At 34.2% G+C, this 15,104-nt stretch overlaps 2 protein-coding genes across 11 annotated transcripts; both read left to right on the plus strand.

Moving 5' to 3' along the window:
* Window positions 1–428: 428 nt before the first annotated feature.
* LOC122300641 lies at window positions 429–5,289 on the plus strand. Of its 8 annotated transcripts, none has more exons than XM_043111447.1 (6): window positions 429–845; window positions 2,424–2,511; window positions 2,581–3,212; window positions 4,172–4,360; window positions 4,547–4,672; window positions 4,766–5,289. In XM_043111447.1, the coding sequence occupies exons 1-6, from the start codon at window positions 795–797 to the stop codon at window positions 4,871–4,873; spliced, it is 1,194 nt and encodes a 397-aa protein (XP_042967381.1). In that variant the 5' UTR covers window positions 429–794; the 3' UTR covers window positions 4,874–5,289. The 8 variants fall into 8 exon arrangements, with proteins under 8 accessions (XP_042967381.1, XP_042967377.1, XP_042967384.1 ...); XM_043111450.1 differs by lacking the exon at window positions 429–845 and adding an exon at window positions 1,916–2,171; XM_043111448.1 differs by lacking the exon at window positions 429–845 and adding an exon at window positions 2,178–2,335.
* Window positions 5,290–8,755: 3,466 nt separating this feature from the next.
* On the plus strand, window positions 8,756–12,689 carry LOC122300642. 3 transcript variants are annotated; one of them, XM_043111451.1, is made up of 4 exons: window positions 8,756–8,908; window positions 9,098–9,277; window positions 10,152–11,902; window positions 12,281–12,689. In XM_043111451.1, the coding sequence occupies exons 3-4, from the start codon at window positions 10,199–10,201 to the stop codon at window positions 12,443–12,445; spliced, it is 1,869 nt and encodes a 622-aa protein (XP_042967385.1). In that variant the 5' UTR covers window positions 8,756–8,908; window positions 9,098–9,277; window positions 10,152–10,198; the 3' UTR covers window positions 12,446–12,689. The 3 variants fall into 3 exon arrangements, with proteins under 3 accessions (XP_042967385.1, XP_042967386.1, XP_042967387.1); XM_043111452.1 differs by lacking the exon at window positions 8,756–8,908 and having other exon boundaries at window positions 8,918–9,277; XM_043111453.1 differs by lacking the exons at window positions 8,756–8,908; window positions 9,098–9,277 and adding an exon at window positions 9,689–9,816.
* Window positions 12,690–15,104: the final 2,415 nt, after the last annotated feature.

Raw genomic sequence — 15,104 nt, forward strand, 5'->3', positions numbered from 1 at the left:
GTTTTAAAATTCATGACTATAGAGAGATTTAAATTTTTGTTCTGAGTAAAATATTTATAAGAGATTTTTCTTTTTTTTTGTAAAAATTATTTTGGATTTTTTGATTTTCAGAAAAATACAAAAAGTCTTAGTTGTTTATTAGATATTTGGGTTTTTGTATGGAATTTTAAAAAAATGAAAATATATAGCCTTAATATTAGTTTCTCCCGAACAACCTTGGTAAGAAACTGCCACGTGGATGTTTGGGTAGCTAGGAGGGAACTGGCGGTCCACCGCGAACTTCGGGTTGACCCTTCCACATAATGCTAATTGCTAAGTTCGGACGCTCCATACGCTCCTCCGCCTCTGTATATATCTGCAACTTCTTGCCACCCCATATCTTCTTTCATTTTCCAACCTAAGCGCCAACGTCTTCTCTCTCTCTCTCTCTCTCTCTCTCTCTCTCTCTCTCTCTCTCTCTCTCTCTCTCTCTCTCTCTCTCTCTCATCAAAACCAAAAAAGAAAAAAACCAAAACTCATGCCGAAATCAGTCTCTCTGAAGCGCGCTGCTCTCTCTCTGTTTTTTTGGTTGTTTGGTTTTATTTTTTTGTTTAGAAAGTAATATTTGTGTTATTGTTTTGGATAAGTTGTATATATAAATATATGTATGGTCCGAGGCATGGGGCGTGCGTGGGTGCGAGGTCGACGCTATACATTACATGTTTTCCATCGCTGTTTTAGGGGGTTGAGAGGAAATTAACATCCTCGATCGGGGTTTCGCCGGCTGGCCTAAAGGTGGTGCGTACGTGCGTACGATGTTGCAGGACGTGGTTCATCCAGTACCGGAGCAGCAGCTTCCCGGCCTCGTAAGGTTTCTTGACCTTGAACGTACAAAGTCTTGATCATTTGTCATGCACGTTCCCCATGCATGCCTTCGTTCAAGTATCCTTTTTGGGTGGTGAAAATCGATCATGACTCATTTTCCTCGTGTTTTCCTTTTGTCTTTCGTAATCATGTTATTTATAAATCTCTCATACAAATTCATAAAATTATGCGTTCGCCACGTAAATTGTTCAACATATCATGAGAAGCTACGCTTTGGGATTCCTCCATGTTCTTATTTTCGCACTTGCCGTTTTCCTTTTCAAGTTTGCATTAATATTCACGGATTTGATTTATAAATTTGATCTCGTCAGCAATTAGTTGAGTTTGCATTGTCAAATGGCACCAAATTCTCCCCCTCCATTCTCCGTTTAGAGTTTTGTAATCTTAATGCATGTCATGATCCTCTGCTCGATCTTCCCGACGTCTCCTCATCTGAATTTGTTATTGAATGTCTACATAGTGTACGTACCATATACATTCCCAAAATCTTTTGTCGTTCCTATTTTTTGAAGAGATATAAGCTCCAAAATCGTTCTAGCTGCTAAATATGTACGTGGAGATCATATATATACGGAGCTTTATACGCTTGTTTAGTATTTATATTGGCCGTTTGATCTTGAGTCGGAGGGAAAGAAAGAAAGAAAGAAAGAAAGCAACTTGCGACAATAATCACTCAAAAGACAACATTTCAATCTCGTGTCCAACCATATATTCTCAGTACCAAACTGTCATTGTCCAAGGGCACCATCGCAGCTGTAGTAATCTGATCTTGAATTTCCCTGTTCGTAGCTAGTTAATGTCAGGTGTGGTGGTAATATATATGTAGCTTTTCACGCTTCACTTTTTATAAAATTTTCTAATTAAGATTCTTTTGTTCAGTTGGAGAGATGAAAGGCACTGCCACTTTGACAAGCATTACGCATGGACAACATTAGGGATTCTTTTAAGTGCCTTTTAAATTCCCAGTGTTTGTTCAAACTGGGCTATTTCTATATGTTGCACAAAAGCAGCATACCATGAGCTTCCTTCTTTGTTTATGTCGATATTGATTTCTAGCCAATATTTGGTAACTTAGTTCCCACATATCACATGGAACACAAATGCGCATCTTTTTCTACTTTGCACAAAATATCCACCATGATATCGACCTTCATTTTGCAGAACTTATATATATGTTTGTTTACCATATATTCGATACAGAATATTTGTCCATGGCTACCACAATTAACTAGGGATGACGTGCCATTGAGTCGAGAGAGAACGGGAAGGTCTTTGTTCTTAGAGATATGCAGCACTACTCCTTAGAGGTCTCACCTTTGATGTCTGTCTGCAATCTAAAACTCATCGGGAATAGAGAATATTAGCTTTCTGTTTTGATCTTCGTTCTCAAGTCATTGCAATTTGATTCATATCCATACATATAGATATGAAGAATGATGCGTCTACTTTGCTTAAGATGAAGGTTCATCATGTATAGTCTCAAAATAAATGTTAAGGTTTACAGATGTTGCAGTTAATCGTGGTCATGGTGTTGATATTTCTTTCCCAATGTTTTGCAGGATGAGATTTCGAGCCCCCTCAGTGCCCAAATTTTTGATTTTGCGGACCTAGAACTTTTCCCTGATCAGACCATACAGAATTCTGAGGGTACTTCTAGCTCGAACTGCTGTTATGAAGAGAACTCTTCCTATGCCACTAATCTTTCCTTACCTACAGATGCAGACAATAACTTCGATAGCTACGAAGACAACAATGGAAATCCTAACACAACCTCCAACCCTGCCACCAACACCATCACCAGTACCACCACAGCCACCGTCACTCTCAACAATAGTAGCAATCTGTCTGTAATCTTTGATTCTCAGGAGGAAATTGACAATGAAATAAGTGCCTCCATCGATTTTTCTGCAACGCCTTCCTTCTCTGTTTCACAGTTTCTCCCAATTCAACATGAGCAGTTCGATTTCTCTTCAGTGCAGCCTCAGATTCATATATCAGGTGCCGTTGTTGAGGGGCTTTCACAGTACCCTGCTGACCCAGTTGCACCTCTTATGGGGGCTTCCTTACCGGCTGTTTTCAAAGAGGATTGTTTGTCCTCAGTGCCATCTTATGTGCCTTTGAACCCTTCATCTCCTTCTTGTTCTTTTCTCGGCCCTGCCTTAGGAACATACATGCCTGCTGGGGCCATGAATGCTGCTGCATTATCCGCTGACAGTTCTGGGATTTTCGGCGGAAGCATCCTCATGGGTTCTGAGCTGAAACCACAAGAATTGGATTGCCAGGGTGACAATAGTGGAATTTACTATCCAGATTCCATGCAGCGGGTTTTCAACCCTGGAGACCTTCAGGTAATATAGCATGCAGTTCTGTTGTAGCTTATAGATTTCTTATCTTCTGCTCCAAAAGAACTAAAAATTTAGAAGTAACAGCTTGCTTAGATATTTCAGTGTTGAATACATCGAATTATCCAGTTAACTCTTAGCGAACCTGTGTACTATAAAACAGCATTTAGGATTGAAACTTTTCAATATTAAAACAATATAATGGCCTTCTTACCAAAATTAAGATCTTTAGCTTATGTCAATCCAAGTTGTTGCACCTATCCTGGGACTAAAGATTGAAACTTTCTAATTAATTTAGAAGGCGGTGCAGGTAACTGGGGGGGCCAGGGGGGTATTGCTTTTAGTTCCTTGTCTTGTACTTCGGGGTATTGCTTTTAAATCACTATTTTTTTAAAAAGTTTTAAATTGACGAGAACAGGTAAATTTTATTATTTATTTTATATCTTAATTTATTCTTACGTGTTGGGTAAACTCCTTCTTAATAGATAGTCTAACATCTAAAATATTTAACTAAATGTAATAAAGTATAGAATCAGAGTTCGAAACTTAGAATTTGTGATTTAATATTATGTAAAATTATCATTTATCTCAAAAATTTGAACTAATGAGAATAAATTTATTTTTATTATTTATTTTATATTTTAAGATTAATCGAGTGCTAATCCAATAGCAAAGAGAATTTAAGAGGACCTTTATGGAATGAGTAGAAATTTTTCTGCAGTTTTTCTTTTTTATTAAAAAAGGGATTTATTAGGGAGCATCTACTATTCATGTTGCACACAACACACTTATAGATTTTTATAGGGTGTAGGGATACTTTTTATAATATATAGATATTTTTTATAGAGTGTATGGTGTGATAAATAGTGGCTGATCCCAATATTTTTTCATTAAAAAAAGGGTACAGTTTTTTTCTATTAAAAATGGGACTTTTGTTTATATAACTTCTCCATTTTTCTATAAAGGCACTCAGCGCAGAGAATCAGCGATTGGTGGGTAAGGCTGGAAGATCTAGTACTCCATTGTCATCGGAGATTTCAAGTTTGGAAGACTCAACTTACAAAGTAGGAAAACTCTCCGTCGAGCAGAGGAAAGAGAAGATCCATAGGTACCTGAAGAAGAGGAATGAGAGGAACTTCAGCAAGAAAATAAAGGCGCTCTCTCTCTCTCTCTCTCTCTCTCTCTCTCTCTCTCTCTCTCTCTCTCTCTCTCTCTCTCTCTCTCTCTCTCTCTCTCATGCACAAAAAAAGAACCTAGGCATCACCACTATCACCACTATCATATGCGCATTATTGTCTTAAAATTTGAGTTCCTAATGGTCTATATACATATATATGCAGTATGCCTGCCGCAAAACACTAGCAGACAGCCGACCCCGAGTCAGAGGAAGATTTGCAAAGAATGATGACTTTGGAGAAGCTCATAGGCTTGCTTGTAGCAATCATGAAGAGGATGATGAGGGTGAAGTAAGATTTATTAAGCATGTTAGATTAAAAAAATAAATAAAATCTTGCATAAATAATTTTCTCACCCACGATTCTTATATTATGCACATGCAGGTAGTTGTGAAGGAAGAAGATGATCTGGTTGATTCTTCAGATATTTTCACTCATATTAGTGGTGTGAACTCCTTCAAATGCAACTATCCAATTCAATCCTGGATATGACAGATACGTTTTGGGATATCAAATACTTTTACAATTTTGCAGGACCCTCTTTTGGCCTGGATGCATCTATCTATCCAGGTTCATTTAGGATACCAAAAAAAAAACTGGGTCAATATATATCTGTAGAATATATGGAGGAGTCAGGATCATATAAAGTAAATAACAATGTAGTTTCTTTTTTGTACATGCTATATGCCTCTTGTTGTACTAGCAACTTCAAAACCCAAAAGTTGTGCAATTCCAGATGGCAAACTTGATTGCTGGAAATGGTACTAAAGAGACCAAGCTCAAGTATTTCTATATTAAGCTTTTGGACCCTGTGCATCTAAGCTCCATATTCATGACAAGGTTGTTCTTTTTCCATGTACAGAGTACAAATGTTAAATTGACTGGGAGCTCATGCATGCTCAAATAAACTTTCGTACATCTATTTTTTTAGGGTCGGCCTAAACGAGCCAACCCTATAGGATTCCACAAATTATGTCGGCCATATGTCTTGACAGTCACACAACACTCTCCAGTTGAGGGGGAGAGCGTTCTTTATGTACAGATAAACATGATATGGGCTCCATGTTTCAAAATTCTGCTGGTGTATAAATTGGTATATTTCACTGTGGTTTGAACCTTCAAATCTACAATTGCACAGACCCTTTAGGATTCCTTTATGCTTAAAACGATTTTAAACACAAGGAACCAACTCAAATCCATAAGGAAGAGGAGAGAGGGATTAGTTGATTGTACTTATGAGAAAATATGTTTAAAAATGATATTTATATTCATAGAATGCGCAGACATCGTATACTCTTTTTAAAAAAATAAATAAATAAATATGAACCTTACTCATTCTAAAAAATACACAATATTTAAATAATCTATAACTATATTTAGCATTTCTCCTCATAAATGCAGCACAGAAAGCTAGATGGCATTTTGAAGAGCAAAACAACAAAAATGCTTATGTTTTTTCAATGAATTGTTGGTTGGACGGCTCCTATGAAAACAGAGCTTTTCCTTGTCAAAATCAAGATCCAGGATCACCCAATTGAGCCTGCAATGGTCCAAAAATTGAAGATTCAGTTGGTCCCACTTCCATAACTATGTATGTCACTGTCAGGATATGAAAATTGCCGGGAATTCTGGATTTGAAAGAGGAATTCTAAATTGTACACGAAACAATTTATTGACATTCGAAACGTATCTTTTGACATTTTAACCTTTCCAAATGTACTCGTAGTAGCCGAAAGCAATCAAGGTGAGAAAATAAATTGACATTTTAACTTTTCCAAATGTACTTTTTATTTGATTTTCTAGTTGGATTATACATTCAAAACGTATCTTTGAAGATTATAATTTATGATACATTTCTATTAAATTTTTTCTTTTTAAGTAGACTTGTTTTTTAAGTAAATTTTATAATCTCGAATCATATCAATAGGAATGATAGTTAACGGTTAACTGCTAAAATTAAAAAAAAAATTATTTAAATTGATATTTGTGACTTGATCTAATTATCAGAAATGACCAAACTTAAAATGAAAGACGACATTCTTCTTGATTATTTTCACTTTTGAGAAAGAACTGGATCATGTATATGTAAGATCACAGTGAGAATTTGCTGTTGCTGGTTTGGAAAAGAAAATCATTCATCAAGATTGTGGTAACATTTAAAAAAGAAAGACACTTCTGCTGTAAAGCAAATGATCATCTGTATTTCCTCGATCAAAGGATTAGTATGAAAATAGTGGTTTTGAGGTGAAGAAATCATTCAACTTCTACAAACATCACATACAATACATATCATTAGCATGCATGCATATCATGCCATGACTTGGAGTGTAAAGGGTTCATTACAGTAGAGTCTGCATAAAGGCTCACTTTTGAAGGAACCAAATTCAACCCATTATAGAAATTTCATATAGAATTGACATCCCGGCCACCTCTTTAATGAAAACTGAAAAGAAAACTTTTCTCATTTTATTGTACAAATGCATCGCACACATGAACATGTTCGATTGTTTTTTGTTTTTTTGCCTTTTGTTTTGTCACGTTGGTTGCACTTTAATTATATATGTTTATATTTCGTTTTGTTTTCTTGTCTTTGCGTGTTATAGGGATATGGTGGTATCCGTAGTGTGTTGACTATATGCAGCTTAATTGGTTAGGATAGGGAATAGGGTTTGATTTTCTTTTTTATTTTGAGAGAGAGGGAGGTGTGATTTTCCAATGAAGAATAATGTGCTTTAGAAATTTGCATCACGAGCATCATGAACTATGCAAGATAGAAGCCAGAAGACAAATCAAGATTTTCGAACTGCCCGTTGATGCATCCAATTTTACAGGTATACCAGGCCCGGTTTAGATGTCAAAAGTATTTCAAATAATTTATTAGTGACATAACATTTTCCTCAACAATAATACTTAAATTTGACGCCGTCAACGATATCAAGATCACTTCTGTAATATCTCTCATATGATAAATATGATAAGGATAATAGTAGGTGATATATGAGATTTCATATTATTTGAAGATGAGAAATTTTTACTTTTTATAATATTTTAATGTAATTCAAATTGTATAATTGATTAGTACTTTTAAAATATAAATAATGTGATTTGAGTCTTCTATTGAGACATTACAAATTGTATCAGGGCCTATTCTAACAAAAAATGTAAGACTTGAACTGTGTCACCTATAATGGATAGGCCTGACCAGAGCGACGAGAATTTAAGAGAATAGATTGTAATATCCCATATGATAAGAATAAGGATAGGTGGTGTATGTGATCTCATATTATTTAGGAAGAAAAAACTTTTATTCTTTATAATATTTAAATAAGACTCTAATTATATTATTGACTAGTATTAGAATGTTACAATTTCCTACTTTTTAAAATTGAAATCTCTTCTAACATTGAAAATTATATGTCGTATAAAATTGGCCAGGGTTTCCTTTCAATCCAATCAAAGTTTCTTCTGATTCATTATAAAAAAGGAATAAGTGTTTCATGAATATGTGATATGTATATGATTTTTTTTTTTTTAAATTTAAGTAAAAAAAGCTGTCATGTGTCTTTTCATTTTAAAAGGAAAACGTATTTCTTAATCCTTATATGTTCGAGGGGACACCGTTATAAAATTTTAAATAGATTGAAATAAATTTTCTCCGATTTTATTTAGAAAAATACTCTACCCTGTTAGATTTTTAGGACCTACATACTGTTCATGCGTTCTTTAAAATTAAATAATTCCATTATTTTAAGTAATGAATTTTTTTTAATCTATTTCATTTAAAGTATTATAACTAAAAAAAATTATATAAAATTAAACTGATGTAATATATATAATATCTTAAATTCATTTTATAATAATAAAAATTTTATAATGTGATATACTTGGACATCTATTTGGAAAGATTAATACTGTATATAAATTTTCAATAGATAAATTTGACATAAATCATTTATAAAAATATAGATCTGATTAATAAAAAATAATTTTTTTTAACTTTTTTAAAATAAAATTTATTGTTTTATAAAGACTTGTGCGTGACTTCTCTATTTTTAAGTCGGAAGATAGGCAACAGCAAAGAGTCAGAGAACCAAAATCTCGTAAGAAAGAAAAGGAAATTATCAATTTCATAATTTCCTATGAAAGATGAAGCCCCAGATCGAGAAAGGAAAAACAATTTGCTTCTTCCAAGTGGCCCTTCTTTCTTTGGCTTTAGTGGATACCTGTAGCTATCGTGCAGACCAGCTCACTATTATCTCCAAAATTCCTTTTTTTTTTTTTTCAATATTGTTTAAGTATTTTAATTTTGGGTGCAACTGCCAACTGAAGGATATTTCAAGTTGAAAATGGATATTGTAATACGCTTCGTATTTTGCATTGGCCTTAAAAAAAAGCATGAATAATATAAAATGGGAAGTAGGGTCCCTTCACGAGAATCCGGATTTTGGGGGCCGAGTAGGCACTTAAGGAACGTGGCTGACAACCCCATTTCATCCCCCAGTACGCCACTCGTTTCTCTCGGTTCAGGTAGTTTCTCACACAATCACACCCTCTTGCGTTCCTAGATATTAGAATGATCGTTTTCTTCAAATTAAAAAAGAAAAGAAAAAGCTTTAGAAGCTAATATTAGAGCTTATCCTTCTTTTCGTGTGCTAATTTCGTTTCCCATTCTTCGCATTTTCCTTTCCTTTCCTTCTACTCTTTGACCTTTTACAGGGATTTCTTTGTTTGTTTGGGGGGATAACGAGAACAAGCTCGAAGTTTGAGGATTAAAAGAGTGTTGGCATGTTGGGAATCACCTGCTGCTCTTCTGGTTGAAAGTGGGTCTGTCATCTGTGTTTGTGTCTGTCTTTTTGACTAGGGTCGTATTGGTTCTTCTTGGATCCAATCTTTGAGGTAAGAAAAAGTTGCTATTTTTTACTTCGTTTTGTTATTTTTTTTTCTCTGTCTGCAGCTTGTGCTGGGTTTTTGGTTATGGTGCATTTATTATTGTTTTTTCAGTCACTTTGTGGCTTTATTGCATTTAGTACTGATTTTGTTTCGTGGGTATCCTGAATATATTTGTTTTTCTTCGTTTTGTTGGGTTTTTGGTTAAAGTTTTTATTTTTCTTTTTGTAATTGTATGGCTTTATTCCAATCTTCTTCTTCTTCTTTTATTTTTTTGCGTTTTACCGAGTACACTTAATCCTTTTTTTTTCTGCGTTCTTTCTGGGGTCTTGGAAAGATATAGTACTGTTTTAGGAGGTGTTCGTGTCTTGAGCTTAGCTCGGTGGTACCAACTAACGTCGAGGAATTCCTTGAATTTAAAATCAGTGGCCTACCATTTCATTTGAACACGAATGGAGTTCTTGCGTGCCTGTGTAGCTTCGAGGAATTCTTCGAATGTAATTTCAGTGGCCTACCATTTCGCTTGAATACGAATGGAATTCTTGTATGTGAGTGTGAGTGATTATTTGAGGTTTCTATATCTGCATATATTTCCACCAATTGTTCTTCATCGTTTCTTGTTTATTCATCTCTGTTTAATTTGCTCAATTGACAGTTTATTTGTTATCCTATTCATATAAGTAACGTGAAATGGTAAGGTTTCCTAATTTGCTCTTTTTCCCCTATCGAACTAGAAACTAATTTTGTTACAGCGAGAAAGGGAAAGTTGGAAGTTGCTTGTTATTGCATATGATGTTCGTACCTTGAGAAATAAATCCAAATAAATTACCGATGGAATGCTTCTGTTTGGATATAATAAACTGCTTGTCATGATTTGTGACAGCCTATCTCGTTGGATCTCGAAGATGAAACTAAAGGTGTCCTACATTAATGTGCTTTAGTTCATTGGATCGGAGGATGGATCACACATTTGTCAATGCCTGCGAAGATGGCTGGGGAAAGGAACGTTCAATGCATATTTTGGGCAATGACAGTGAATTATCCAGAGAAGATGGTCTGGATTTTTCTCAGTCAAAATCAAAAAGGTTGGTGAAAAGGGTGAATTCAGGCCATGCTATTATTTTGAAGTTTAAGCAATCACAATTGTGCAGAAGTTGCAATCGAGGTACTTTTGGCTTGGACAGTAGGATTCCGAAGCATTTGGTAAGTGTAGATGAGAAATATCTTCGTCGTTGCCTGGAATTGATTAATATCAATGCATCAAAAGTGGCGCGATGCAATGCATCTAATCAGGCTAAAATTAGAAGCAAAGATGCATATGATGCTCCCAGTTTCATTTATGAATGTCCATTGGAATCTGGGAATGGGGGTGTCGTCGTCAGCCCTGCAGGACGATGGATTGTGGGTACAATCATGGGAAGTAAGAGTATGCAGAACATATTGAAGAGTCCATTGTTTCACCAATTCGGTTCCTTAGATGGCAATGCTAATTTCAGAAGATCAAACTTGAATGACATCAAAGGCTCTATATGCTATGATATTATGGACTCTCCCAGTGGTTTAACTATATCTTCACCACAGAAACCAAAAAAGAAAATTCCACTGATGGGAAGCCATAACAATGGATCTGATAGTGAGCACAAAAGGGGTTTTTCTATGTCAAGCGCAAACTCTATTGGTTCTGATCAGTCTTCTTCTTCTCCTTCTCCTTCTCCTTCTGCCTTTGTTTCTCAGGGGATGCTTCACTGTACATGGAAGGGTGGGCTTCCTCATTTTGTATTTTCTACAGATGATCAGAGGGAGGTCTATGTAGCAAACTTGTGGAAGGTTGGGTCGACAGATGATTATATATACTCATTCTATTCAATAAAGGATGGCCAGAAGGACCATGGAGTTTGTGATAACTTGGTTGGTCATATGAAGGTATCGGCTTCTCTCACCCATTGTCTGGACAATTCTAAAATCAGGGAGATTGAGTTCGTTTTGTATGGTGGTGATGAAAATTGTGGCATAGAGGCAAACACTTCAAGCCTTAATCCGAGAAAGAACAAAGGGTTCCCAAGGAAAGTGGTGCAAGTGTTCAGAACGAGTCGCTCATCCAAACATAAAACATTGTCCAAGTCTGGTGGATCCAGTACCATACCGGAAAAATGTTCTTTGGAGTTATGTGATACAGGAAACAACCTTGAAACACTTGGTATGGACAGTAAGTTTGAAAATCATTTTCTGCCAAAATTTGAATTGGCTGCCATCGTTGTGAAAAACTATGTCCATGACAATCATCGAGAGGGAATTGGAGGTTGGGGCTTGAAATTTCTCAGGAAATTCAGGTCCGGGAAAAATGTTGATTCACTGGAAGCTTCGGTACCTTGTGGAAGTAGCTCTCGAAATACTGGCATTTGCTCTACAACTATGGACATTCTCATCCCAGCAGGTCTTCATGGTGGTCCAGGAACCAAAAACTGTGGCCCTTCTAGCCTTCGTGAAAGATGGAGATCTGGTGGACACTGTGACTGTGGGGGCTGGGACATTGGATGTCCTTTGACAATACTTGAATCTAGATTGAGCAAGGATAGCATTTTGCCCGAAGTTGAGACGCAGGAGGAGTGCAAGCCATTTGATTTATTTAAACAGGTGCGTTAATATCCTTGTGTATTTTTCCTTGTATATGATTTAGAATTGCACAGGTAATATGTCCGTCACCAATAGCTTGAAGCTGTAGCTACTATAGAGTTTGCTTTTGCCACACTGTATTAATCTATTAATCTCCTTCTGTTGTGACATTTTCATGATCAAGGTTAGAAATTATTTGAAATTAGGAAGGTACTTATTTTTTCTTAGTTTTGCTGTATTCTATTGTGACTGAGAAAGGAAGATGACGTACTTCCAAAGAGTTGCTTGTCATAGAGAGATTTCAAGGGAATAGTTTTTCATATTTCTATTCGTCGACTTCATATATGTGCCATATTTAGACACACATAGTATAACTGTGTCCAATCTTCAAAATTTCAGGGTTCACAGCATCCCTCTCCCACCTTGAGGATGGTAAATGTTCATGATGGTTTGTATTTCGTTCATTTTCAACCAATTCTATCAGCTCTACAGTCTTTCTCGATTGCAGTGGCAATTATCCACACGCGGAGTCCCAGTCTCCAACCCAAGTATGTACAAGACTAGAAGTAGCAAGGTCCAGGTTTGGTGTTTTTATGTAATAGTTGTACCCTTTCTCTATTACAGTAGTAAGTCAATTTTAGTATATGTAAATGAATCGAGATATTTGTAACTTTCTCTTGATTCAGAGTATATTCATTCATATTGTAGGTTAGTTGGTACTGAAATGGTTTACTTTAAATTTTGATTCGTAGACCAAAAACTCCTGTAATCTGCTCCTTTATATGAAATGTACAAGCTTTTAGTGTAATGTTTGGTTCGAAATCATCTCGATGCCCACTGGCTTATAACGAGATTCGGTGGGCATGATCTACAGAACTGGAACCGATGCTGAAAACGATGTTATGGTTTGAGGGGCACTTCTAATTTCTTAAAAATGTCTGGTCGATAAGCTTTTAACAATGCTTTATTTTTCATTCAGTGTTTGACGGATGGAATTGACCATTTCTGCTATCAAACATGAACAGTCATCTTGGGGGAGGGGGCTAAATCTTCTCTTTTTGCTTCAGTCATGTGATACTGGTCCTCGGGGAGGACTCATTCAAACAAAAAAAAAATGTTAAATCATCAATTGTCTCGAAAATTTAAGATGATAAAAAGTAATAGATTTTATTATTTATTTTATATTTTAATATTTTTCTTTACGTGTGAGTTTGACTCCATTTCAATCGATGATCCAATACGTTGAGTATTTAATTAAATAAGATAGAATGTAGAGTCAGATTTTGAATTCAGGATCTTTGTTATATAATACTATATCAAATCATCACTTATCAAAAAAATTTAAACTAATGCAAAGTGGTAGATTTTATTATTTTTATTTTATATTTTAACAAAGGATTGGAAAGAAATTTTCCTTTTTTGTCACGAACTTAAATTTCAAGAAGAAAAGTTCAAATTATAACTCATTATTACCCAATTAATATAACAGTGCATCAACTTAAATTTTTTGAACAATCGGTATTTTCATGTGGGACCAAAATAACGGTCAAGATTCTTTGAAGCAATTGAAGATTTGTATACAATGCATACGAAGTAGTTGACTAGTCCTGGCCACTTAATGATGAAATAATGGTGCACTTTATTTTAGCACTCTAATAAGTAATATGGTTTGTTTATTGTTTCAACAGGGGAAATTCTTGGTCCGCTTCACTTAAATACTAGAATTTAATTAATTAATTAATTAAAGTTGTACTTAACACTCGATTTGACAACTTAGGGTTTATTTGGTTGCAAAACTCAATTGAGACTAACTCAATTTAATTTAATTTTAAATTAAATCTAACTTCCGAACACTTAATTTTCAGATTACTAAATTCATATCAACTTAAAATCTTTTTACATGCGAAACTCGCACTCTTTTTCAACTCAACACATCTTTATTCGTGAGACTCATGGTATTTTTTAATTTTTCATAAATGATACTAAACTTATATTGATATTTAAATTCATTTTAGATAGACTTCATATAATTTACTCTGCTTACTTAATTCATTATTATTAATAAAAAATTCAGATCAACTCAATATCTATACGCAACCTTAATTTGACAACCATTAATGAAAACCATCATACTTGTGATGGAGAGAACATCTTACATAAACATACAATTGTGAAACAAACTCTAGGAAATACCGAGTATTGCTCTGCGAGTCTGCTAATTACAAAACAAAAAGGATGTTATTAATTACTTGCCCAGCCGGGTGTTTGTGCAAGAAATGGTGCCGAGATCTCTTGTAGCGTTTAGATGATAAGAACGTTGGTATTGGATTGGTTATCTCAATCTTTAAATTTTAAAGAATATGTAATTTTTTAATTTTTAACTAATTATTTAACACTTAAAATCTATATTAGATTAGTTATTACATTCTCTATAATAATAAAATATTATTATTTTTTATTATTTATATTTCTTTAATTCATTTTTTTAATACATTTTTATTTTATTTTCATAATCTTCATCAATCTCCAATAATCATATTTATTTTTATTTTCAAAATCTAACAATCTATAATTTAATAATCTCATATGTACATAGATGGTAAAATCTCATATTATATCAATGAAAATTTTATCTATACAATCCATAAAAATTCTATATATATATAATATAATAATCTCAAATGTGGGATGAACATGGGACAAGAAATAATAAAATACTAGTTTGAAAAAGCTATAGCTGTTTTCATATTTAGAATGTGGGATGGATTTCCTGTAGCTAATATTTCTTATAAAAAGTGTTTAGCTAATTCAATGTTAACTCAATTTTATCAACATTTTATAAAATATGAAAAGCACTAGCATTTGGCTAATCCAATACCAATGCTCTAAGACAATCTTGGATGATTTAAATTGATATGCAAATAGTAATATTTTATAAATTCTATTGATACATGTTTAAATATGAAGTATGTTGCGATGTGTTTAACTTTTTTAAATGAAATTAAAAAAAATAGTAAGTTCTATCAATAATTAGTTTGAAATAATTGAAATGAGTTTCTTTTAATATACTACAATATATTATCACTATAGTAATATATACTATAATATACTATATTATGTAATATATAATTTTATAAGATATATAATATAGTACATTAAAATAGAAAAACTGGACCGAACTGGATTGAAAGTCGGTAAAACCAAAGTGTCAGTTTAGGAAGAT

Source organism: Carya illinoinensis, chromosome 2 (assembly GCF_018687715.1).
Source record: "Carya illinoinensis cultivar Pawnee chromosome 2, C.illinoinensisPawnee_v1, whole genome shotgun sequence".
Taxonomy (NCBI): Eukaryota; Viridiplantae; Streptophyta; class Magnoliopsida; order Fagales; family Juglandaceae; genus Carya; species Carya illinoinensis.

Coding starts and splice junctions, on each gene's coding strand:
- LOC122300641 (XM_043111443.1), top strand. CDS start 795: ATGTTGCAGGACGTGGTTCATCCAGTACCGGAGCAGCAGCTTCCCGGC. Junction 846..2,423: donor AGCAGCAGCTTCCCGGCCTC/GTAAGGTTTCTT, acceptor AATGTTTTGCAG/GATGAGATTTCGAGCCCCCT. Junction 4,673..4,765: donor AAGAGGATGATGAGGGTGAA/GTAAGATTTATT, acceptor ATGCACATGCAG/GTAGTTGTGAAGGAAGAAGA.
- LOC122300642 (XM_043111451.1), top strand. CDS start 10,199: ATGTGCTTTAGTTCATTGGATCGGAGGATGGATCACACATTTGTCAAT. Junction 11,903..12,280: donor CATTTGATTTATTTAAACAG/GTGCGTTAATAT, acceptor TCAAAATTTCAG/GGTTCACAGCATCCCTCTCC.